Source organism: Oncorhynchus keta, chromosome 32 (genome assembly GCF_023373465.1).
Source record: "Oncorhynchus keta strain PuntledgeMale-10-30-2019 chromosome 32, Oket_V2, whole genome shotgun sequence".
Classification (NCBI taxonomy): domain Eukaryota; kingdom Metazoa; phylum Chordata; class Actinopteri; order Salmoniformes; family Salmonidae; genus Oncorhynchus; species Oncorhynchus keta.
Window position 1 is genome coordinate 30238629 of NC_068452.1, and position 25875 is coordinate 30264503.

The window sequence follows — 25875 nt, forward strand, 5'->3', positions numbered from 1 at the left end:
TGGGGAATTTCTCCCATTCTTCTCTCAAGCTCTGTCCGAGTGGATGGGGAGTGTTGCTGCACAGCTATTTTCAGGTCTCTCCAGAGATGTTCAATCAGGTTCAAGTCCGGGCTCTGGCTGGGCCACTCAAGGACATTGAGAGACTTGTCCCGAAGCCACTCCTGTGTTGTCTTGGCTGTGTGCTTCGGGTCGTTGTCCTGTTGGAAGGTGAACCTTTGCCCACAGTCTGAGGTCCTGAGCTCTCTGGAGTACCTCACCTCCCTGACCAAGGCCCGTCTCCCCCTATTGCTCAGTTTGGCTGGGCGGCCAGCTCTAGGAAGAGTCTTAGTGGTTCCAAACTTTTTCCATTTAAGAATGATGGAGGCCACTGTGTTCTTGGGGACCTTCAATGCTGCAGAATGTTTTTGGTACCCTTCCTCAGATCTGTGCCTCGACACAATCCTGTCTCGGAGCTCTACGGACAATTCCTTCGACCTCATGGCTTGATTTTTGCTCTGACATGCACTGTCAAATGTGGGACCTTTATATAGACAGGTGTGTGCCTTTCCAAATCACGTCCAATCGATTGAATTTACCACAAGTGGACTCCAATCTAGTTGTAGAAACATCTCAAGGATGATCAATGGAAACAGGATGCACTGAGCTCAATTTCGAGTCTCATAGCAAAGGGTCTGAATACTTATGTAATAAGGCATTTCTGTTTTTTTTGTTTTTTTTATACATTTGCAAAAATGTCTAAACCTGTTTTCACTTCGTCATTATGGGGTATTGTGTGTAGTTTGCTGAGGAACATGTTTTATTTAATCAATTTTAGAATAAGGCCGTAATGTAACAAAATGTGGAAAAAGTCAAGGGTTCTGAATACTTTCCGAAGGCACTGTAGCTAAAGATATGGCACTGAGCTGCTACAAGCTATAACAAAATGATAGAATTTGATTATCATTATAATTTAAAAAGGATACATAATGAACATACTAGTTCATAATCTAATAAACCATAAGAGGATTGACAACGCGTTTTTAGAAAGGGCTGCACTTGTCACCCTTAAATGTAATTAGGAACACGCAAATAGCATTTTGTATTCACATTTAAATACATTCAATGCAATGTTATTACTAATTATGATATGTTTTAATTGTATTTGTTCTTTTTCACACAGGGAATCAGAGACCCTAAATGACACATTTTCTATAGATCTATCTAGCTGTAAACCTATAACATTATTAAAAACAAAAAAACAACAATGCTTTTAAATCATAATCAAACGTATTTTACAAGACTTCAACTCAGAATTAACCCAAAAATGTGCAATCAGTAGCCTGCCTACAACTTCTATCCTGAGGAAATGTAAGTCTATGACGTTACGTGCGCGTTGCTCAGATTTGCTTCTCTCCTCCCCTAGCAAACGCTCATGTAAACTAGAATTGGAAAAATGGTGGCCAGCGTCAGAGTGCAGAAGCTCCTCCGACGATACAAACTAGCGATTGCCGCCGCGTTAACGATTCTTCTGATTCAAGGGCTAGTAGTATGGAGTCTGAGAAGTCTCGAAGAGGGCGAGGCGGAGGTAAGAAAGCTTAATTTGACTATATTTAGCTGGTTAAAATACGATTTCGTCTCTGTAAAGCTGGTAGTGGTAGTTAGCAAGCTAGCGTACAGTACTATGCTAACGTAAACGTTAGCTAGCTGTTTCTAGTACTCTGTAGCTAACCAAAGCTAGTTTATAGTAAGCTTGTTCCGCTTATTATAGCTAGAATTGCACATTTAAACCAATTCGCTAGATAAACCACACCAGACTAGTGAACCACTTCTTTGGCCAACCTGTCTCCAGAATTCAGGTTAGACGTTTCCTGAGTGTAGTCATAAGAACTTGTGTATGAGGTCATTGTGTTGTAAACTGTAATCTGCCAACCAGCTAGCAAGCAAATATTTAAAAACAGGTCGCATTGTTTAGGCTCTCATTTCATTCTGTTGTGACTTGGCATGTCCTTGGATGAATGTTGATTGGTTCTGCGACTGTCGTGTAGTGATGAAGAGAACGGAAATACATGGCGAAGTTGATTATCGGGCTTGCCAACTGGGTTAATAGATTCGGTGATTATTCAAAGTAGGTGTCAAGACTAGCCAGTGTAATGTAAATTTATGACATGAAACGAGTTGGAGCGAGCGTATGGAATGTGCGGTCGTGCTTCCATCTGGCTCGTCTTTTCCTTGGACCATGTTATTTGAGTTGGCTCATGGGTCCATTGCATACCATAGTCATCTTAGTAATTTACTCTCATAGTTTGTTTCACAATTTATTGGTCTTGATATAAGCATAGTAATTGACATTTAACCAATTTGGTCTATATTTTCTAAAGTACATTGAAGTAGAGCGTCCGAACCGACCTGTAACATACTTATCCATGGCAATCTTTGCTCTCCAATCTCACATGCAGACCTGGAACAGTACCCTAGAGGCCTGGAATCTCCCATGTATTCTTCAAATAAAGTCATTGTGAGATGTCAACAGATGTAGCCCCGGGAAATTGCATTTAGTTATCATTTGAGGCATTGATACAGATTCCGCTTCAGGAATGTGTGCTGAAAGAGTCGGAAGTCCCGCTCTGCCTTTCATGATGTTACTTGTGTGTGCATAACCCTCCAGACTGATCAAATCAAATGTTATTGGTCACATAAACATATTTAGCAGATGTTATTGCGTGTGTAGTGAAATGCTTGTGTTACTACTGCACTGTTGGAGCTTGGATCTAACAATTCACAGCAATACACATCTAAAAGAATGTAATTAAGAAATATATAAATATTAGGATGAGCAATGTCTTAGTGGCATTGACTCAAATACAGTAGAATACAATATATACATATGAAATTAGTAAAACAGTATGTAAACATTATTAAAGTGACTAGTGTTCCATTTATTATAGACCAGTGATTCCATGTGTATGTATATAGGGCATCAGCCTCTAAGGTGCAGGGTTGAATAACTGGGTGGTAACCGGCTAGTGATTGCTATTTAACAGTCTGATGGCCTTGAGATAGAAGCTGTTTTTCAGTCTCTCGGTCCCAGCTTTGATGCACCTGTACTGACATCGTGCTGGATGGTAGCGTGGTGAACAGCCCGTGGCTCGGGTGGTCACACAGAGCTGTCTCACTGAGCTGTGCATACCTGGAGGGAGAGGGAGCATCTAAGAAGGGCCCCAGAAGAGGTACTCTGCATAGGGTGGGTAGGTTTGCTCTGGGACTCTGTGTCTGAACTCTGTGTTTCACTGGTGATGGTTTAAATCTATGTTATTTCATGGAGCAAACCCACTATTAGCTATTCTCTGCTTATTGTGTTTCTATGTTACGTCCTTTCTCGCAATCAAGAAGGTGTTATTACTTGGACCAGTAGGACATTACATAATCTGTCTGAATCAATAACAGCCAAGATGCAATGAATGCATTTCCCTTTGGATGGACACAGTGTAAACAGGAAATGTGACATGACATGAGATCCCTCTGAGAGCAGGATGTTCCCATTGTGACCTCTGGTAGATTGCTTTAAAACATGTTACTCCATGTTTACCCCATGAGGATGCATCCAGCTCTTGCTATCACTTCAGTCCTGAGTCAGCCAGCCTAAACAAAGGCACATGTATACGCCCCCACCGCCCAATGGTGAAACATTATTTTGAACCTTATACCTACTGCTGACATACTTTTTTGTTAGGTAAATCATGTGATAAATGAGGTAATTGGGAGGCTGGAGGAGGCATTTTTACAGTTCCCATGTGGCTCAGTTGGTAGAACATGGTGCTTGAAATGTCATGGTTGTGGGTTCGATTCCCATGGGGGAACAGTATGAAAAATGTATGCACTCACTACTGTAAGTCCCCCTGGATAAGAGTGTTTGCTAAATGACTGAAATGGGGGGGAAATTATTTAACACAATGGCAGTGGCCCTCCCTTTTTGAGTGAGTGGGTATAGAGCTGGGGCCTATGTAGGGCTGAGTGATTGGACTGAATCGCTCTCTGCTCAGTGGCCTCGATGTAACTCACATCTGCTTTAATCAGAAGCTGGCTGCTTGCTGTGCATGTGTGAATACAACCACATGCATCCTGTTATAGCCCCCACAGAAAAGGACTTGAGAAGAAGTGAAGAAAACCGCACACTCAGTTCAGTCGTCCCCAGTCAGTGACTTCATAAAGAGCTGCTGGGGCGTGCTGGTCCGCTCTCCTCACATGGTGGTGATGGCAGTGATATGGCTTCAACTAATTAGAACGAAAAAAAGGAAAGAAATACCCGCCTTTGGGTTGAAGCATTTCTGACGTGAGGGCGTTAATTAAAAAGTGTGAAAAATAGGGAAAAGTTTAATTGAAATCACTGTGTTTTTCTTCAATATAACATAACATTGCCCAGATAAGTCCACTTACAATTTGGTAGCAGTTTTGAACCAGTGAACCACCAGTAGAGTAACAGTCAAACTTTTCTCTCCAAACACAACTCTTTTTTTGGGGCCATGACGCAAAACACATTCAATGGGCCTGGGCTGTAATATCATTGTCGATAAAGGCTTTTTTAAAACTGGAACACCATTTGTGGTGCACTGGGCGATCAGTAGCTGTGTTGTTTGGATTGGCTACCGGCTGGCTGACTGGCACTGGTCTGGCTTACTGGCACTGGTCTGGCTGACTGGCACTGGTCTGGCTCCCTGTGCTGTCTGTCCCAGGCCATAGCCTCTGTTCCCACAGTCTGCTCGGGTCTGTGTCTGTGCCAGCGGTGTGTGGCGAGGGCCCACTTAGGGTCATGGCGTCTGACAGGGGCAGGAAACGCACGGTCCACTCCCTGTTTTTCTATCCCCTCTCCGGGTGCATATTTTGGGGCCTTTCTGTACAATTCCTGTGATATTTTCCTGCCAGAAGTGAAAATAGCTTGGGGTTTGATGCTTTCGATGCATCCATTTGTGGAGGACCCATTTTTTTGCATTCCAATAAGAGTGTGGTGAGCAGTTCTCTCTCCTCCCCCCTTTTTATCTCTACTAACCTCCAGAAACACCCTTAGAGCAAGAAGTCATGATGTTTTTTTGTGTTGTGATTTTCTGGAGTTGCTCCGAATGAATGTGTCCCTGCCCACCCCCATAACACACACACACATCCCCACATACATACATCCCCTCCTCCCCAGGGGGTCCTAGTGATGGTGGAGGGCCATTGCTGCGCACTGTACAGTTGAAGCGGCACGGGCTCAGGGCTGGGTGCCGAAGTGGGCAGCGCTGAGTGCTCCTGGGACTGCAGGGGTGGCTGCTGATAAGGCCACTTGGCCCCTGGCCGACAGTGATCTTATTGGGCAGCTCAGAGCGTGGTAACCCTCCAGCTCCCCCTGCCTGCTTGCCTGTCGTTGCACATTTACAAGCCTCACTAATTACATGTCAGAGGACTTCTCTGTCTGTCACACACACACACACATACACACACTCCCCTTAGTGGTCTAAGGACTCTCATTGTAGATGTCAGCATATGTCCAATTTCATGTGGTGTGACTGAATGTGTACGGTCCATGCATGCGCTGTGTGCTCTGTACTGTGCCCAGGGTCTGACTGAGGTTTATTGAGGTCACTGCGGTGAATCACTGCCTTCATTACCCATCTGTATGTTGTGCCTTTTCTGAACTCTGTCTTTTCCTGATTACTTCAACAAAAGGCAGAGGCTAAAAATAACCCAGAGCAGAAACAACACTCACTGTAAACACATCTCGCCTCTGGTGCTCCTGCTCTGTTATCGACTTGTTGTTTTGTTCGTTCTTAGAGGGTGAATCATCTCCTCGTTTCAAACACTATTCCTAATAATTTGATTTCTCCCAGTATGTTGTGTAGTGTATTGACAGGAAAGAAGGATAATGAGAATCTTCTCTGTGCTAACCCCCCCCCCCCAGAGGAAAACGCGGCGGTCTAAGCTACCTGACCACAACAGCCAGGACCCCAAAAGGGAGGCGGTGGCCTGGGAGAGACAGAATGTCTTGTCTGGGAGGAGTGGGGCCCGATGGAACAGCAGGCTGGAGAGGACTGGGGCCACGGCTGCCAGCGCCCTCCGGAGGGGCACCAAGCGCCGGGGGAAGCACACCATCAGGGTAAAGGTGCCCCTGGGCCAAGGGGTAGCAGTTGATGGCGTTCCCCCCCATGACCCCTCCAGCAGCCGTAACTTCACTGATACCCGGGGTGGAGGGGAGGGGGTGGCCAGACTACCCCCTCCAGTCATGCCAGGGGAACCGGGCAGCGTGGAGGGGGCACCCCAAGCCCCCAGCAGCGACTTTGTGCCCAAGTGTGACATCATGGGCAAGGACGCCCTGTCGGCCCTGCACCGCGCCGGTTCGCGGCAGTGCCGGCAGGAGATCGCCAACATTGTGTGCCAGCATCAGGCCGGGCAGCTGATGCCAAGGGCACTGCCTCAGTTCTGCCCGCTGCACGGTGAGACACACCCCTACCTAGCCATCATTCCTCTAGAGATCAGAGACTAACAGCACATCCAGACAGACCACACACTGCAGACTCTTAATGATCTATGGGATATTTTTCATTTGTGTCTTGAAGTGCCTCCCAAGACTAAATTTGTGCATGAGTATTACATTTCTTGTTTTAATGTAAATAGATGTCCTCAAGCCCCCCCAGATAGCATATTTTCACGCCACGCCATCCACCTATAACACAGGGGTTTGAGGACAATATATTTTCCATTTTTAGACAGTTAATCAGTCCCATGTGTATCATCCAAAGAATCTGTATCCGGAGACTCATTCCCATGATCCCATCTCTCATGCTGTATCCAGGCTATATCACAATCGGCCATGATTGGGTGGCGCACAATTGGCCCAGCATTGTCAGGGTTTGGCCGGTGTAGGCCATCATTGTAAATAAGAATTTGTTCTTATTAACTGACTTGCCTAGTTAAATAAAGGTTACATTAAAAAAATGGTGTCGTCCTCCCAGGTTTTTCCAGCCCGGTCCAGACAGCTGATGAGCTGGACAATGACCTGTCCAAGGTGGAGAACCCGGTCAGGGTGGCCTTCGTCCTGGTGGTCCACGGCCGGGCCATCAGGCAGCTCAAACGCCTCATCAAAGCCATATACCACCGAGACCACTTCTACTACATCCACGTGGACAAGGTAACTACTGGCAGACGTACACACTACTGTGATGGCTTCAAGAAGGATTTCATCTTGAATAACAACATCGAAAAAAAATAATTTCACAAAAAAGCATTACTTAGTTTGAACTTCTCTAGATGCACCATAAAGTCTCTTATGGCTGGAAATGGTATTTTGTCATTGGGATGATCTGGTTTGGCTGGCTCAGTTGAGGGTTGAATTCAAGCAACTTTCACACAAAGGAGATACAGAGGAGGTCAGATTAAGCTTATGCTTTATCGTACTCCGCACGTTCCTTGTTAGCTTATGAGGACGCCATGATATGTAGAATTGCTTCTCTGGTTCTCATATGCTGGCAGGGGCTCTAACCTGGAGGGTGTCGCTGACTCGTGCATGCTTGATAAGGTCACTGTTTTTCATGTGTAGTAGAGTCTAAAATAACCCTCAAGTAAGGAAGTGTTTGGAGGATTTGACAGGATAGAGGGGTTTGTCTGGTTACTGTGGGAGCTTTAAGAGGTGGCTGTCTACACAGCTGCAGAGCCATAGAGCTCAGAGCAACAGTTTAACACTGCAGAAGGGAAGGGAAAGCACTGATAAGTGAGGAGTCAATGGGCTCCCACTGTTGAGACTACGCTAGACGCTAAAGGCCCACCAACTTATCGCTCCTCTCACTGGGATGGGTAGGCAGGCGCCTTGAGGAATGGGACAGGATGGAAAGCAAGTCAGGCTGTTCTGGAGTCCTTCCACCAGACAGCCCTCCTCTCGCTCTGTCTCTGTACCAGCACAGCAGGCCACTCTCTCCCTGTGTTATCCTGGAGCTGTCACAATACTTTCTACCTGCTCCGCTTCTCAATGTAAGAATCTGATCTCTCAGGCCTGTTGTCACCAACCCTGCTGCAGACCCCCCCCCATCCATCTTTCCCTCTGAGTGATTAATCCTCTTCTTTATGTTTTGGAAGTAGCCTCTTAGCTGAGTTCTTCTTATTCTTTCTTCATGTCCTTCTGCCAGAAGAACCTAAAGCTATTTCATACCAGGAGATTTCTATGCACGTGCATGTTTTTGATTTAATGAGTATGTTTACATGTACACTAATATTTCAATTCAATATGAAACTGATTATGGCAGTAGGCAGATTGTTACCTTAAGGTGTTTACATGTCCTAATCATTTGAAAGGTTGATCAGAAAACCAGGTGTTTTAATCAGCGCATGCTTACTTTGATTTTGACCTTATGCCGATAAGTGCGGTGTTTACGTGACTAATGCATAATCAGCCAACTTCCATAATCAGCTTAATATCAGATTATTACTGCGATTGTAAACGTTCTGTCTCCTAACCCCCCACCCCAGCGTTCCAACTACCTGCATCGGGAGGTGCAGCAGATTGCCCAGCAGTACCCCAATGTGCGTGCCACGCCCTGGCGCATGGTGACCATCTGGGGTGGTGCCAGCCTGCTGAAGGCCTACCTACACAGCATGCAGGACCTGCTCTCCATGCTGGACTGGAATTGGGACTTCTTCATCAACCTCAGTGCCACTGACTTCCCCACCAGGTCAGTGACCACAACACCACTGTCTTATGATGGGCTTTGAAACTATTTTTAATGTTTATGATAGTTAATTGACATGTGTGTAATGAAGACTGTATTCCTCCTACCACACAACTCTGTCTGTTTTAGAAGAAACATGCTCTGGATTTGTAGTTTTTCCATCTGTGCTGGAGCTTTTTGGTTTCACTCACTCTGCGATTTTTGATTCAATTATTCCGTTGACCTGCAGTGACTTTGACTCCTATAGCTACAAGATAAAGAAGAGCCACGGTTCCTTCTAGATGAAAGCCCATGCTGTCATGGACTGTTTTGGTCACTGATGCACAGAGACAGACTGCTGAATCGCCTCTTTCTTGTCAATCAGTTCTGGGGTGGATTTCTGAGGCCCTTCTGAGCTGCTTCCAGAGCAGTGGCCAATCCTCCTGAACCATCCCAGGGTTTAAAGGGGGGAATAAATGCACACAGAGGAGCTGCCGCTGCCTCCCAAATCCTGCCGGCAGTGGCTAATTCCATCCATGGAAAGTCATCGTCCCCCCTTCTCTGCTCCTCGCTCCACGCTCCAGTCAGTGTTTTATTCCCAACCTAATCCTCTCTTCTTTCCTTCACTCCTTTCTGTCTTCTCCTCGGCCTATCGCCTTCCGGCAGGACCAACGATGAGCTGGTGGCTTTTCTGTCACAGCACAGAGACCAGAACTTCCTCAAGTCACATGGGCGGGAGAACGCGAGGTAGGGAGCTTAGTTAGGAAACCTCTGACTCACAGCCTCGTCAGTCTGTCTGACACACTTGGATCTCACTGTTAGTGTCTGACACGGCTCACATCGGATGAGATTTTCCTCCACTGCTCTTCTCATCGAGCTTAGCTTCACTCAGTATGATGTAATGGTTAAGCTTTCATATTGGAGGACAGGACTAAGATGTTGGAAGGGAAAATGAAAGGAATGATTATTGCGGAAGTTGGGCAACAAGGCAACTGGTTGTCAATGAACTTGCCTTGTAAACTAGAGGTTAGATAAATAACTCTTAATCACTGTCCTTCCCTGTGCTGTGCTGTGTTAATTTTGGCAGCTATTTTAGATTGTCTTTTGACTAAAATAGCTTTAACTATTACTAAAATGACCAATTTGAGTAATTTCATCCTTCCTAGTTTTAGTTATGAAATAAAACTCTAGACTGATGTGGCCGCCTGGTAGCTGTGTGTGTGGGAGAGCCAGGCAGATCAGCTCAATCAGAATGCGCAACTGAAAGACCAATGAGAATATTGCACTATATTGTGCAAAGGCATGCATATTTATGATTGGACAAAACAGATAAGAAGGAAAAATAGTATATCTTCTGTCATAGTTATTGTTGATGAAACGAACACTGCCTACGACCTCCAGGTTCATAAAGAAGCAGGGTCTAGACCGGCTGTTCCATGAGTGTGACAACCACATGTGGCGGCTGGGTGAGCGGACCATCCCAGAGGGCCTGGAGGTGTCTGGGGGCTCTGACTGGTTCTCCCTCACCAGGCGCTTCGTAGAGTATGTCATCAACTCCCAGGATGAGCTGGTGGCGGGCCTGAAACAGTTCTACACCTACGCCCTGCTCCCCGCTGAGGTAATGGACAGGGAAAATGACAATGGTGAAGATGACACTGACAGCTTAAGTCACAGCCTCTCTGGGCAGTAGAGGTGCTAGACTGAAGAGGGGGTCACAGAGAGTTTAGCTGCCAGTTAAAGTGGGTTGGTTGAGGTCATATCTTAATATTCAATGTTGTACACTAGAGTCAAAAGTATTGATTTTATGTTTTGAAACATGTCTGGATTGTCTTCATTGTTCAGGAATCCCTGTGGAGATGGTGTAATGTTGCAATTCTATTTCCAGTAATGTATAATTTAAAGAATATATAATTTAAAGTAGTGTCCTTTTAAAAAATAATAATACTTTGCCTTGGACCATTTTGTATTGGTATAAATATAGCTATAGTGTTTGAAATATGAATATAATCCCTCTTTGTTCCAGTCCTTCTTCCACACAGTGCTGGGAAACAGCCCCATGTGTGACTCTCTGGTGGACAACAACCTGCGTGTTACCAACTGGAACAGGAAGCTGGGCTGTAAGTGCCAGTACAAACACATAGTGGACTGGTGCGGCTGCTCTCCCAACGACTTCAAACCACAGGACCTCGTCAGGATACAGGTCAGCCAGCCAGCAGAGGGCACTGTTGTACCTATCATGAGAGTTCAAATTGAGTGTCCTTAACTGCTGCACTCCTCCTCAGCCAACAAGTGTAGTATTTAACCTTGATTCTCATGTGTTCATTCCCCCACAGCAACTGACCCGGCCCACGTTTTTTGCCCGAAAGTTTGAGTCCACGGTGAACCAAGAGGCTATACACATCCTGGACACCCACCTGTATGGACACTACGCCCCAGGGACAGTGGCCATCAAGGCCTACTGGGAGAGCCTGTTTGAGCTGGCGGACGGGGTGGGCTCCCTCAGTGACGTGGCCCTCACGGCCTACTCTTCCTTCTTCCGCCTGGGCCTCAAGAGCCTGGAGAGCAGCCAGACCAGCCTGGAGACCTGCAGGTGAGGCCCTGCCTTGAATACTACAATACAATACTAGATTCAGACTGGAAGATTTCACTATTACTTAGACTAGTTGAGACTCAATAGATTGATTTCTTCAAAAGAAGAACAACTTAAGTCTGGGTTTAATTACCGTAATTTCTGGACTATTAAGCGCACCTGAATATAAGCCGCACCCACTGAATAAAAAATAAAAAAAGTATTTTGTACATAACTAAACCGTACATGTCTATAAGCCGCAGGTGCCTACCGGTACATTGAAACAAATTAACTTTACACAGCCTTTAAACGAAACACGGCTTGTAACAAAAATAAATAGGCTTTTAAACGAAACACGGCTTGTAACAAAATAAATAGGCTTTTAAACGAAACACGGCTTGTAACAAAAATAAATAGGCTTTTAAACGAAACACGGCTTGTAACAATTTTTTTTTAAAATAGCAGTAAACAGTAGCCTATCAAGAAAGTCATTGGTCACTATCTTCCTCCTCCGGTGCACTGAAACCACTAAAGTCATCTCCTTCGGTGTCGGAGTTGAATAGCCAGAATGTCAGAGGAACCTCATCCATATTTATGATGTCGTGCGGGCCGATGGAATGCTCCGCTATCTTTGCATCAGTGAGTTTGCGGTAGTTTGAAACTGTTTCCTCGTAGTCGGGATTGAGCTGCTGACACAGACTCGTCCGTACTCTGATGGACAGGCCTTTACGTCTCATAAATCTTAGACACCACGATGGTCCACCTCTAAAATCCTCTAACTTCATTGCGGTGGCGATTGTTTTGGCTTTCAGTCGGATCTGCACAGTTGAAACACCTCGACCTCGGCCGTCTGCTCTCTGTGTGTTGACCCAGTCTTCAAGCTCATTTTCTAGTTCGGGCCATCTGCGCTTCTTACCTCTGAAAGATTTAGTTGTCTTTTTGCACGCAGTCAGTTCCTCACGCTGCTGTTTCCAACGTCTTATCATCGACTCATTAAGGCCAAGCTCCCGTGCAGCAGCTCTATTTCCTTTTCCATCAGCCAGATCGATCGCCTCCAACTTGAAAGCTGCATCATATGCATTTCTCTGTCTTTTCCATGATGAGGGTGACAAAATGACTACCGTAATCAGAATGATGGGAAGTTTGAGCGCGCTCGATTTACGCCACATAATGTGACGGTGCTCAGTTTTTTGGGGGCATGAATCTTGTGAAAGCGGGAAAAATCCATAAATTAGCCGCGTCATTGTATAAGCCGCGAGGTTCAAAACGTGGGAATAAAGTAGCGGCTTATCGTCCGAAAATTACGGTATTGATGAGCACACAAAAAAATATCTCAATTTATTTGACCATCTCATATTGTCTATTCAAATCTCTTCCTCCTTTTGTGCAGGTATGAGCCAATAGGCTACCCGGTGTCGGTGCACCTGTATTTCTACGAGGAGCGTTTCCAGGGCTACTTGGTCCGTCAGGAGGTGCAGAAGGTGGGGTCAAGGGTCAGGGAAACGGTGGAGGTGTGGGCCGTGCCTCAGGCCACCATGCAGCTGGAGAACAACCTCAGGGAGTTTGAGAGGCTCAAGAACCTGGAGGTGGGTGGGACCTGATATACATATGTCTATCTATCTGTATTTATATGGGTGTTGGGTACAGTCAATGCTGTTGCAGTTTAGATAGTGGTGTATGACAAGGGCTGAGACTACGGGTGAACAAATTTGTGGAGCTAGTTTGATGATGAAATACCAGTACATACTGTAGACTAGATGTTGGATACAAAGCAGCAGGTTAGAATACCAATAGGACAACCAGGATACATGACTAGTCGCCTTACCACGTTGATGTGAAATGTCTGTGCTTATGTTTCCCCCTCAGGTGGGCACAGAGTGGGACCCCAAGGAGAGAATATTCCGGAACTTCGGTGGTGTGATCGGGCCGCTGGACGAGCCGGTGGCGGTACAGAAGTGGGTTCGGGGGCCCAACCTCACTGCCACCATTGTGTGGATCGACCCCGCCCAGACGGTGGCGGCGTCTTATGACATCAGTGTGGATGTGGACGCAGAGTACACACAGTACAAGCCCCCGCTGCAGCGGCCGCTCCGCCCCGGGGCCTGGACAGTCAGGGTGCTGAGGCTGTGGGAGCGTGTGGCTGAGGCTCGCTTCCTCGTCATGCCCCTGGCCTTCAAAGGACGAGCGCCACTACGCCAAGGTGAGCCTGGTGGTTTGAGGGTCTGGTAGTTCATTACTTTTTACCAGGAAGTGGAGTGGTTCCAAGGGGAGTGTAGTTCAGGGTAGTTTGCCCCTTTTGGTGTTCTGTTTGATTCAGTGTGGCCATTCAGCCTCTGTATTCAAGTCACTGGAAGACTATCAGTATGTATTTATGTATCAGATGAGGATGTTGCGAACTGATCCCTAACAGTCCTCTCTCCTTCCCTTTCCTCCTCTCTCTGCCACCCTGCCTGATCCAGAGGAGGACAGCTGGCTGCACGCGGGGCCACCAGGCAACCTGTACCTGGAGCAGGGCTTCCAGCAGCTGAGATCTGTTCTGAAGCTGCCCCCACAGGAGCCCGCCCTGCAGGAGGCCCAGCAGAGGGCCCAGCTGGTGGGCAAGCCCCTGGAAGCCTGGGTGGACCGCACAGTGGGGGCCTTCTGGGTGACCGGGGACCTGTGCTCCACCCTGCCTTCCCCGGGCCCCTGCCCTTCCCTGGGCCCCTGTACCAAGTCCACCTGGAGCTCCCTCGCCCCAGACCCTAAGTCAGAACTTGGCCCTGTCAAAGGTGACGGCCGGATCAGGTAGCCCCCCGGACTGGAGGCATGCTGGACTACAGTAGAGGGAGAGGGGATTATATGTGAGCCCTGAGTAGAGAGAGAAGGATGTGTGAGCCCTGAGAAGAGGGGAGGATATGTGAGTCCTGAGGGGAGAGTGGGGTCTGGTCTCTAAGGCTAACTCATAAGGCACATAAATAGACACGGCTTCTCCCTACATACACTGAGGAGTGGCTATGCTCTCAGTTTAGAGGCTACATGCCCTTTTCAGAGGAAATGCGTGCTGGAAATTTGCACACAAAGACTGCAAGACAAAGTTTTTTTTGTGTTCGAACTTCATTGCTCGTTACATGGACAATTTGTGTTATGTTATCTGTCTGCATATAAGTCTTCATTCAGGATCTGTCTGGGTAGAACTTTGGAAAGAGGAGAACCCCACCCGCATATGTTTGAACTCTGTTCAATGCACAGTTTTCTTCTGCTTTAAGGAATTTAAAGCAGTGGCCAACATTTTGACAGTGGCTAAATGCTGTGTTGTATTGTTGTCAGATGGCAGTGGGTCCTTTGGACAAGTATCTTTGCTTATTTTCAAGCATTATTGTCAGAACAGCAGCAGCAGATTGGGGAAGTGCACTTTACTGTTAGACTAGGGTTGCACAGGACAGGGTCGATCAGTAGTTGGAGAATGACAACGAGGAGGATTAGGAGCTTAAAAGGTCAAGGTGGAGGTTGTCACAATGGTGACATGGCATCCTCTTCAATTACTTACATGTCTTTTGTATAAAAGTGCTGCTAGAACGTTGCGGCGTCACTATCACATATCTGACTCAGCTCGCTCACCTGGAGGAGGAACAATAATAATGTTCCGAGTTACCAGCTGGGAGACAAGTTAAAGTTGGGAGAGTCCTCTTCCCCCATGAGTTCTGTTTACTGTGACATATGTTTTTAAATGTTTGTTTTGTTTGTTTCTTGAACATTGAGATGTGAAATGTCTTTGTTGTCCATGATCACTGCAAAGCAAAGCCACCGGGGGTTTTGTGTGTCAGAGGAAGTGCCTAACTGATGTAGGTAATATTCTAGGCTACAGTGGCCTGGCTCTCCAGTGTGGCATCATCATTTTCACAGTGGACTACATCGCTTCTCAATGGGTCTAGTCATAGTTATGGTATATAGGCCTAGCTAAAGCCATATATTTAGAGTTAGGCAAACTTTTAGAATATTGTTCTAATACTAGACAGTCATGCAAATACATCATAATGCAGAAACTTCATTGGCCCAACTCTCTAAGTACATGGTTCTGGGCTAGCTGCCTCTTCTGTATCAGTGTATATGCAGTACAGTACTGTCCATGTGGTCTATGCTCTGTATGCCAACAAAGTGAAGACTCTTCTGTCATCTACCTACCACTTTAATGTTACTGGTTGTCCATAAGCATTTCTACAACAATGAAACTCCTATCCAAGAGGGATCAACATGACTATTTCATGGTCTGGTTAAGAAATCGAAGCTGCCTTTACTTTGTTAATATGAAATGTTTATAATGGGAGAATAGCTTCAACACGTGCACTTATTTCCCTTTTAGACAATTCTAAAACCCTACCCTATACCTTTGTTTTTAATTTTAATGTTTTAAAACTAGACTGGCTGAAACTCCTACTTTTCTTCTTCTTTTTTTTCAGTCTCTGCCACTGAGTTTACAAGTGACCTTGTTTCCCTTGCACACTTGCTTCAGTGATGCTTCCATTTAACAGAAAGAATAGCAGAGCACCGTTTAGTGTAAATGGAATAGGTTATTCATATTTTAGTCTTTGAGAAATATATATTTGTCCATCCATTCAATATCAACTCCTCTGTCAAACTATTGAGAACCACTTCTTGTATTATTTGTTTTGGACACATCACATTCAATGTCACTTCTGTCCACAGCCCACTCATGACTCACTCTGATGATGTGGTCCTTCTGTAGCTCAGTTGGTAGAGCATGGCGCTTGTAACGCCAGGGTAGTGGGTTCGATCCCCGGGACCACCCATACGTAGAATGTATGCACACATGACTGTAAGTCGCTTTGGATAAAAGCGTCTGCTAAATGGCATATATGACATAGGGGCACTGGCTCCCTGACTGAGGCATGACAGTGCTGGACTGAAGAGGGGACTGCTGGCCAATCACAGAACGCCTCTGGTAAAACATGGCAACAGGTTGACTGGTGGCACAATAACAAAAAACAAACAAATAAAAAAAATCCAATCTTGTCCAGTCTTGCTTTTTTGGAGTATTTTGTTTTTGACTAGTTGATTGTTTTCAAATAGCAGAATGAAATGTATTCTGCTAGTGAGTAATATCAGTGCTTTATGTGATTATTTTAACATGTTTCCAAGGCTCTCAGAGAGGCTGGATAGTATCAATAATCATTCGTGTGTGTTCACGTGTGAAATTAGTTATTGACATATAATATATTATTTCGGCCACAATTACTAGTTTAAAAGCAGGTTTAGGATATGACTCAATATGCCTCATCCATCTCTCAAGTACACTGCTCAAAAAAATAAAGGGAACACTAAAATAACACATCCTAGATATGAATGAATGAAATATTCTTAAATACTTTTTTCTTTACATAGTTGAATGTGCTGACAAATCACACAAATTATCAATGGAAATCAAATTTATCAACCCATGGAGGTCTGGATTTGGAGTCACTCAAAATTAAAGTGGAAAACCACACTACAGGTTGATCCAACTTTGATGTAATGTACTTAAAACAAGTCAAAATGAGGCTCAGTAGTGTGTGTGGCCTCCACGTGCCTGTATGAACTCCCTACAACGCCTGGGTATGCTCCTGATGAGGTGGCGGATGGTCTCCTGAGGGATCTCCTCCCAGACCTGGACTAAAGCATCCGCCAACTCCTGGACAGTCTGTGGTGCAACGTGGTGTTGGTGGATGGAGCGAGACATGATGTCCCAGATGTGCTCAATTGGATTCAGGTCTGGGGAACGGGCGGGCCAGTTCATAACATCAATGCCTTCCTCTTGCAGGAAAAGCTGACACACTCCAGCCACATGAGGTCTAGCATTGTCTTGCATTAGGAGGAACCCAGGGCCAACCGCACCAGCATATGGTCTCACAAGGGGTCTGAGAATCTCATCTCGGTACCTAATGGCAGTCAGGCTAACTCTGGCGAGCACATGGAGGGCTGTGCCCCCCCAAAGAAAATGCCACCCCACACCATGACTGACCCACCGCCAAACCAGTCATGCTGGAGGATGTTGCAGTCAGCAGAATGTTCTCCACGGCGTCTCCAGACTGTCACGTCGGTCACATGTGCTCAGTGTGAAACTGCTTTCATCTGTGAAGAGCACAGGGTGCCAGTGGCGAATTTGCCAATCTTGGTGTTCTCTGGCAAATGCCAAATGTCCTGCACGGTGTTGGGCTGTAAGCACAACCCCCACCTGTGGACGTCGGGCCCTCATACCACCCTCATGGAGTCAGGTTTTCCTGTGCCTGACCGATTGAGCAAATATGTGCACATTTGTGGCCTGCTGGAGGTCATTTTTCAGGGCTCTGGCAGTGCTCCTCCTTGCACAAAGGCGGAGGTAGCGGTCCTGCTGCTGGGTAGTTGCCCTCCTACGGCCTCCTCCACTTCTGATGTACTGGCCTGTCTCCTGGTAGCGCCTCCATGCTCTGGACACTACGCTGACAGACGCAACAAACCTTCTTGCCACAGCTCGCATTGATGTGCCGTCCTGGATGAGCTGCACTACCTGAGCCACTTGTGTGGTTTGTAGACTCCGTCTCATGCTACCACTAGAGTGAAAGCACCGCCAGCATTCAAAAGTGACCAAAACATCAGCCAGGAAGCATAGGAACTGAGAAGTGGTCTGTGGTCACCACCTGCAGAACCACTCCTTTATTGGGGATGTCTTGCTAATTGCCTATAATTTCCACCTGTTGTCTATTCCATTTGCACAGCAGCATGTGAAATTTATTGTCAATCAGTGTTGCTTCCTAAGTGGACAGTTTGATTTCACAGAAGTGTGATTGACTTGGCGTTACATTGTGTTGTTTAAGTGTTCCCTTTATTTTTTTGAGCAGTGTATATAGCTAATTCGTAGTAATCCCAAAGAGAAGACACGTGATGATTTGCGTTTGAAGAAAGGCGCTCACCATGGTGCTGAACACGATGCACGTCCTCCACTTCAACGCACACGGTTGACATGGTTTCATAAATACTATAGTACACCTCCGTATCCGCTTCCAGTAGGAGCGCTTTGCTTTAAATTTTTATTCGACTCTGCGGAAATGATCCCCCTAGGTGGCTATAGTTCTTGCCAGGAGCATCAGTATCAAACCTGCAAGTGCAAGGGATTTAGACAAGGAGGGGGCGGTGAGTGTAGAGAAGAGAGACAGCAAACGAGAGAGAGCAGGGAAGGGAGATTAAGTTATTGCGGCGACGTGTCTAAAAGCTCTGCTTATTAAAAAAATAAAGCTCCTCAACTCGTGCCTTGACAAAAGGATTCTATAGGAACAAATAAAGAAGATGTATATCATTATGGAGAATACCCCTGAAATGGAATGTGTTGACCAGGGCGAGGGGCTTCACTCGGACAGTGCCTATGGGTCATCTGCGGTGGACACGGATACAGAGGACTGCCTGACTCCCCTTGAGATCACTTTCCCCTATAACGAGGACCTAATGCACAAGGTGATTAGGCTATTGTTTCATAACTTCACTTAACTTAGGCTAACTTAAAATCACCAAAGCGGCTGAACTCACATAAGATGTGCTAAATTGTCCAATTCTACTGTGGTAGCCTATCTCTATATACAGAATCTACCTTTTAAATTTCACTCTTTTATAAATATATATTTTAATATTTAAGTGTGTCTCTGTAATAGTATAAAAGTAAACTTTTCTGTCTGCGTGAACAATGCCTTCATTATGTGACATGGGAGGTCCTACAAGCGTCAGCATTCTAGTTGAGTGTATATTTCAGTTGTATGTGTAATGTAGAGGTAATAATATCAAAGTTGGACTATGTAGGTAAGCAATTTGGAATGGTTGCGCATTGCAGGGACATCTCAGTGTGGGTTGACTGCTTGTGGAGAACCCATTCCCTTTGTCAGCTTCCATGACTTCATTCATCTCTCTCACCTGAATCAGCACCTGCCAGGTTTCAGGGGCCCTGGACAGCCAGGCTGACAGCTGTACATGTCCAATGGGACAAAAAAAAGATAGAACTTTGTCCTCCAGGTTACATCATAAAAATGTAACCTGACTATCACTTTCTATAGTGGAATGTATGGTTGAACTGCTCCCCCTTTGTTTTTGTGAGCCACAGCAACACGCATACATCAGCAAGTGCCTACTCATAGGATGTATACTTTGTCATTATTGACTACATTTTTATTTGTACTTCATGTGAGGACACTTGGAAATTGAAGGGATATGTATCATGGTTGGGGTCAATCCCATTTACATTCCAGTCAATTCAGGAAGTACACATAAATACAAATTCCAATTCTCTTCAATGCTTTTCCATTAGAAAAATGTGGTATTAGAATTGGAATTTGGTTTACTTGCTGAATTGACTGGAATTAAAATTAAATTGACCCCAACCCTGATATGTATGCTTCCTGTACGTTCTCTGTCCCTTCCTATGTGTAATCACATAGCCTTGATAGAACATCTTCCTGTTAAAGACCAAGGCTGCTTTTTAGGACATTAGCACTGATGCCAACGTTAAGTTATTCTAGAGAAATTTGCATTTTTAATGACTTTTTTTACCTCTGGAAATATGTGGGTGTGTGGAGGAAGTAGATGGGCGGAAATGTCATGAAAGAAAGATGAGACTTGGGGCATGTTATTCCTTTACAGTTGGAGACCATATTCCAAATTTTTAGGGCAAGTATTTAAATTCATATAAAGTATATATTATTTATCCATAGGCATCGAGTGTTATGCCAATCATTTGATCATTTCATAACAACTCCATTCCCCAAAGCAGCTAGATAAATCCAGCCCGCACGCCAACTGACTGAGAATACTCCAGTGTAGGAACAGAAAGTGCTTATGTTGAATGTTTCCATTTACTCTCTGTGTTACTTTTACAAACAATGCAGCGTAATGACTCAGTGGGGGTATGAGGACATCCCCAGAAGTAGATTCTCATTAACTGAAGGAAAACATCAAGCTTTTGCTATATTAGAAAGAGAGATATGTGCAGGGAGATGGGTGTTTCCTCTAGGTTGACAGAATCACAAAGCCTTATAGTTTGATTTTGACTTAGTTAATTGTGAGACATCTGTGGGGGTTATTAGTCTGGGTACCAGTCTGTTTAGATATCATTCCACTCCTTGCCACTCCTGTCAGTTAAATAAAGGTTAGATAAAAAATAAAGTTTTGCCACAGAGACTGGCCTGTCAGCAATCTCAAGGTTCAATATGCAGCTGGAATTACGGCTGAGTTGCTCATTGGTTGTTGGAAGAAACGGAGTACACGGACAGGTACCCGGGTTAGGGGGTCATGCCTGATTAACTAAAACAACTCAGGGGGGAGTTGGTACTCTCTTACTACGAGAGCTTGTGTGTTGCTATGGTAAAAGCACCCCCACTTCCTCTCCATTTTCCCCAAACTCTCCCCACCCCCTGTTGCCCCCCCACATACAGACATTAAAGTTGGATGAGGATGACAATAAATAGTAATGTAGTTGGTTGACAGTGGCTTCTGGTTGCTCAGGCCTTCACACAGGGTACACCCACTGTGTGTGTTTCTGCTCCATGCGTCATCAGACGAAGTCGCAAGTCTGCGTCAGACTGTTGTTGGTGTTGTGTCCATGTATTCATGAATGCTATCCTGTCCTAAGCATCCACCCCCACAATTAACCTTTAATAAAATATAAATAAAACGTGAAAATACAAAGAAATGTTATGGCACGTTATGTATTCCAAAGCTTTCTATAAGTGAATTTTAAAGTCACTTCAAAAGATCAGTGTCTATTGGTTGATTTGAGATTTTAAATTGATCTGAGATTTTCAATCCCAGATTAGAAAAGGTCAACACTAATGTCAGCACTTATATATAGTCCAGTCCCCAGACACTCTCCACTTCTGTAGGAAGAGAAAGAGTTAATCTGGGTGAAGACTAGAAATAATCTATTTTAGCTAAATCTACCATATCTGGTGAGACAGTAATGAAGTAATGAACATTTTCTTTCTGAGGCCTAAAAAATGAGAAAGTTGAGAAAGGGATGTGAGTGATTAGAGTGTTGGGGAGCTGAGTGGGCTGTGAGGCTCTATGAGCCAGCAGATAAGAGGCAGTGGGGCCGCCTGCTGGGAGGTGATAAATGTCAACAAAAGAGGCAAAGAGCGTCTGCTGACTGCTGCCACGGAGCCCCAGGCTAGCCACACAACGCTAGCCACCAACCTGATAACCATGGCAACAGGGCCTTATTGATGCCCACGTGCAACGCTCCCCTCTCAAATCAACAGCAGATCCCCGTTGGGATGATGCATGACCCACAGCAATGGGAAATCATTCCTATCGTATAAGAGGACCCTTGACTAAGTGCTCTCTCTCTCTCTCTCTCTCTCTCTCTCTCTCTCTCTCTCTCTCTCTCTCTCTCTCTCTCTCTCTCTCTCTCTCTCTCTCTCTCTCTCTCTCTCTCTCTCTCTCTCTCTCTCTCTCTCTCTCTCTCTCTCTCTCTCTCTCTCTCTCTCTCTCTCTCTCTCTCTCTCTCTCTCTCTCTCTCTCTCTCTCTCTCTCTCTCACAACAGTTACAACAATAACAAAGTCTCAAAATAACTATACATTCAACAGTAAGCATACAGTAGAGTACATGTGCAGGTTGATTGGTCTGTCAGACACTGTCCCTCAACTTATGGCAGGCAGCAATGTAGTGCGTTGCCAACCCACAGCTCTCTGTGTCCTCCCCCAACAGGACGGGTAGCCTATTCTCATCAGAGAGGTATTTGAAACCTTGAATAAGGGTTTCAAATTTGGGGAAATGACACTCTAATTGTTTTATATTTTTGACATTTTGTCAGGAAATGCAGCTCTGTCTCAGGTTCTGCTGTTGTGCAGTGGTTGCACAGCCTTTCCTCTACAGGGAGCCAGGTTTTCCTGTGTCTACCCTTCTCAATGGCAAGGCTGTGTACACTGAGCCTGTCCTTTGTCAAGGTTTTTCTAAGGTTTTGCTCAGTAACCATGGTCAAATATTTAGCCACAGTGTACTGTCGATTTAGGGCCAGATAGCACCTGCATTTTGCTTTGTGTTTGTGCTTGTGTTTCCCAATAAGCAATATAGTTTTGTTTTGACTGTGTTGTAATTTGGTTTATCCTGATTAATTGGATGTTCTGGTCCTGAGACTTCAATGTCTTAGTAGAACAGGTTTGTGAACTCAGCCCCAGGACCAGCTGGATGAGGGGACTCTTTTCTTTGCTCAGCTCTTGGCATTGCAGGGCTTGGTAATGATATGAGAGGGGGTCACTGTATTTGAGACGTTTCCAAAACTTAATTGCTCTTTTTTGAGTTTTTATTATTAGTGAATATTGGCCTAATTCTGCCCTGCATGCATTGTTTGTAGTTTTCCTCTGGACATGTAGATAATCTTACAGAACTCTGCATGCAGGGTTTCAATTGGGTGATTGTCCCATTTGATGAAATCTTGTTTTGCAAGTGGACCCCACACCTCACTGCCATAAAGTGCAATTGGTTCAATGACATATTCAATTAGTTTTAGCCAAATTTTAATAGGTGCTTTCTCTCTCAGTTCATTCACGGCCTCATTAAGGTGTTCAGTTGAGCTTGTTTTTAAACCTAAGTAATTGTAGTGTGTGCAGTACTCTATATATTTTGTACCAATTGAGAAATTTGGTTTTATTTCCCTGAGATCTGGATCTTCTCTGGAAAATCATAATTTTAGTCTTTTTGGGGTTTACTGCCAGGGCCCAGGTCTGGCAGTACTGCTCTAGCAGGTCCAGGCGCTGCTGTAGGCCATGTGCTCTGGGGGACAGCAGGTATAGGTCATCTGCGAAGAGTAGGCATTTAACTTCTGAATTGTGGAGACTAACACCAGGGGCTGAGGATTTTTCTAGAATAGTGGCCAATTCGTTGATGTAAATATTGAAGAGCGCAGGGCTCAGATTGCAACCCTGACGAAGGCCCCGCCCCTGGTTCAAGAATTCTGTTATTTTCTTGCCAATTTTAATGCTGCACGTATTGCCAGTCTACATTGATTTAATTATGTCATACGTTTTACCCCCTACACCACATTCAATAACTTTGTAGAACTGTATGCCAAATATAATCAAATGCTTTTTGGAAGTCGATAAAGCAAGCGTATATTTTGGTTTTATTTTGGTGGACATGTTAATCTATCAGGGTGTGTAGGGTGTAAATATGATCAGTTGTGCAATGTTTTGGTATAAATCCAATTTGGCTTCTCTCTCTGTCTCTGTGTGTGTGTGTGCAGAGGTGCCTGGAGAAGTGGGTATACTCACTCTAATTTTGCCAAAAACTTCCCAAACCGCCCGGCCGGCAAAGGAAAGGCACCCTGTGTGAAAAATTGTATGAGAAACAGTGACATACACTCTGACTGACATAAAATGATCAATCCCGTATTGGTCTTTCACAGTCAGGTACCCAATCTAATAGTAGGCCTACCATTGAAAGATAAATGAGGATGTCAACCGAGTAAGACATTTAGATTTGTTTGTGTAGATACCCTTTAATTCAAGTGTGCAGGCACCTAGCACTGTTGTTTGGTTAGTGGTGTTTCTGTAGCACATATAGCACAAGATGGAGATCGCAAAACAAATGGCAATAATTGATGCAAATAATCATGATATCATTCTGATATCACTTTATATTATGAGGCACGTCTTACCTTGCTTCAAAGTAGCCTATATAGCCAAAATCCCACCATAGAAACCTGGAGGTAATTATTTTCTAAAGACTTCCTCTTATGCGTACTCCTGTTCTATTGGTTTTCTTTAAGCTTTCTTTCATTGTCTAGCAGCCAAAGGTATTATCCTAGTCATATTAGCAACCCATGATAGTTGTTACATCTTTAGATCTCCCCTCTTTCTAAATATAGGCCTACCGCCGTGTGCACATTGCTGTGCCTAAAATGTGTAGGAATGTGTAGTTTATCAACATTGTAAGAGAAACATTCTGATCTGTTCCATCAGACTTATTTATTGATACAGCATATACCTCCACTACACTACTTTGATATGCATCATGGGGATTAAGAAGGGAGTATACACAAGGCCCACTGAAAAATAAGCGGGTATACACCGTATACCTGCGTATACTCTCTACTACACCACTGTGTGTGTGTGTGTGTGTGTGTGTGTGTGTGTGTGTGTGTGTGTGTGTGTGTGTGTGTGTGTGTGTGTGTGTGTGTGTGTGTGTGTGTGTGTGTGTGTGTGTGTGTGTGTGTGTGTGTGTAGCCTGCTGATGCGTGTTTGTCTGTGCTGTGTGTCATTGTGCAAGAGGTTTTTCAGTTGAGTGGGCAAGGAGAGATCTCTTAATGCTCCCTTTGGGGCACAGAGAGCATCGTCTTGAATCCAAGTAGCCATGGCTGACATGATGCTCAGGCTGCAGCTGCCTTATATCCCTGGTACATTCAGACTCATCATTTCCCTCCTCCCACCGGGTATATACCCAACTGACCTTCATAGCATCACATTATATTACACACATTATATGGCATCAGGCAAGAGCATGTTCTGCACTGTAAGCAACAGATGCACATATATAGTAGGGTACGCTACACCCACTCATGGTACAGGCCTATAGATGAGCAGTGTGCTGTGCTGTTCTGTACTGTACACTCTTAGAAAAAAAGGTGCTATCTATAAAGTAAAATTGTTTTTCGGCTGTCTCCATAGGAGAACCATTTGAAGAACCCTTTTTGGTTCCAGGTAGAACCCTTTTGGGGTCCATGTAGGACCCTTTCCATGGAGGGTTCTACATGGAACCCAAAATGTTTTTTTGTGGAACCAAAAAGGGTTCTCCCTGGAACCAAAAAGGGTTATGCTATGGGGGCAGCCAAATAACCCTTTTTTTATAAGAGTGCACTATGCTGTTCTGTGTAGTGTTGTGCTGTTCTGTGTAGTGCTGTGCTGTGTAGTGCTGTGGTGTGTAATGCTGTGTAGTGCTGTGCTGTGTAGTGCTGTGCTGTTCTGTGTAGTGCTGTGCTGTGCTGTTCTGTGTAGTGCTGTGCTGTGTAGTGCTGTGCTGTGTAGTGCTGTGCTGTTCTGTGTAGTGTTGTTCTGTGCTGTGGTGTGTAATGCTGTGTAGTGCTGTGCTGTGTAGTGCTGTGCTGTGTAGTGCTGTGCTGTTCTGTGTAGTGCTGTGCTGTGCTATGCTGTGGTGTGTAATGCTGTGTAGTGCTGTGATGTGGCTAACCTGCTCTCTGTTCTTCCTGCTATCCACAGACCATCATGGTGGGAGACAGCGGCGTGGGGAAGACCTCTCTGCTGGTCCAGTATGACCAAGGCAAGTTCATACCCGGCTCCTTCTCTGCCACTGTGGGCATCGGCTTCACGGTGAGTCTCTGCGTTATTGTCTGCCATGAAACATAGGGGACAAGTGACCATGAAGGACCAGATCACTTTGTTACTGGGATTTATGGGACAACAAGTGTCTTCCCTTCCAGGGTCCCTAAATGCTGTTGTCTGAGGTGCCAATCATCTTCCTCTTTCTGCAATCATAATGATCTTTAGCACACAGTTGGGTGTTGCTAGAAAGCGGGTGTATGATTACAGTTAATGTTGCACCAGTTGGTCTGTTCCCTGATGGATAGCTGTGTTTCACAGATGTATCACTCACTGTTGTGAATACGGTCCTTCTGTAGCTCAGTTGGTAGAGCATGGCGCTTGTAACGCCAGGGT

The 25875-nt window shown here is 45.1% G+C and overlaps 2 protein-coding genes across 2 annotated transcripts; both read left to right on the forward strand.

Moving 5' to 3' along the window:
- Positions 1-1387: 1387 nt before the first annotated feature.
- Positions 1388-16227, forward strand: LOC118365601 (xylosyltransferase 2-like). The gene is made up of 11 exons (XM_052491319.1): positions 1388-1564; positions 5912-6443; positions 6963-7138; positions 8470-8672; positions 9315-9395; positions 10050-10266; positions 10672-10848; positions 10982-11238; positions 12608-12803; positions 13084-13417; positions 13677-16227. The coding sequence occupies exons 1-11, from the start codon at positions 1433-1435 to the stop codon at positions 14003-14005; spliced, it is 2634 nt and encodes an 877-aa protein (XP_052347279.1). The 5' UTR covers positions 1388-1432; the 3' UTR covers positions 14006-16227.
- A 2081-nt stretch (positions 16228-18308) lies between these two features.
- On the forward strand, positions 18309-25566 carry LOC127914422 (ras-related protein Rab-26-like). The gene is made up of 2 exons (XM_052490278.1): positions 18309-18678; positions 25420-25566. The coding sequence occupies exons 1-2, from the start codon at positions 18514-18516 to the stop codon at positions 25564-25566; spliced, it is 312 nt and encodes a 103-aa protein (XP_052346238.1). The 5' UTR covers positions 18309-18513.
- Positions 25567-25875: the final 309 nt, after the last annotated feature.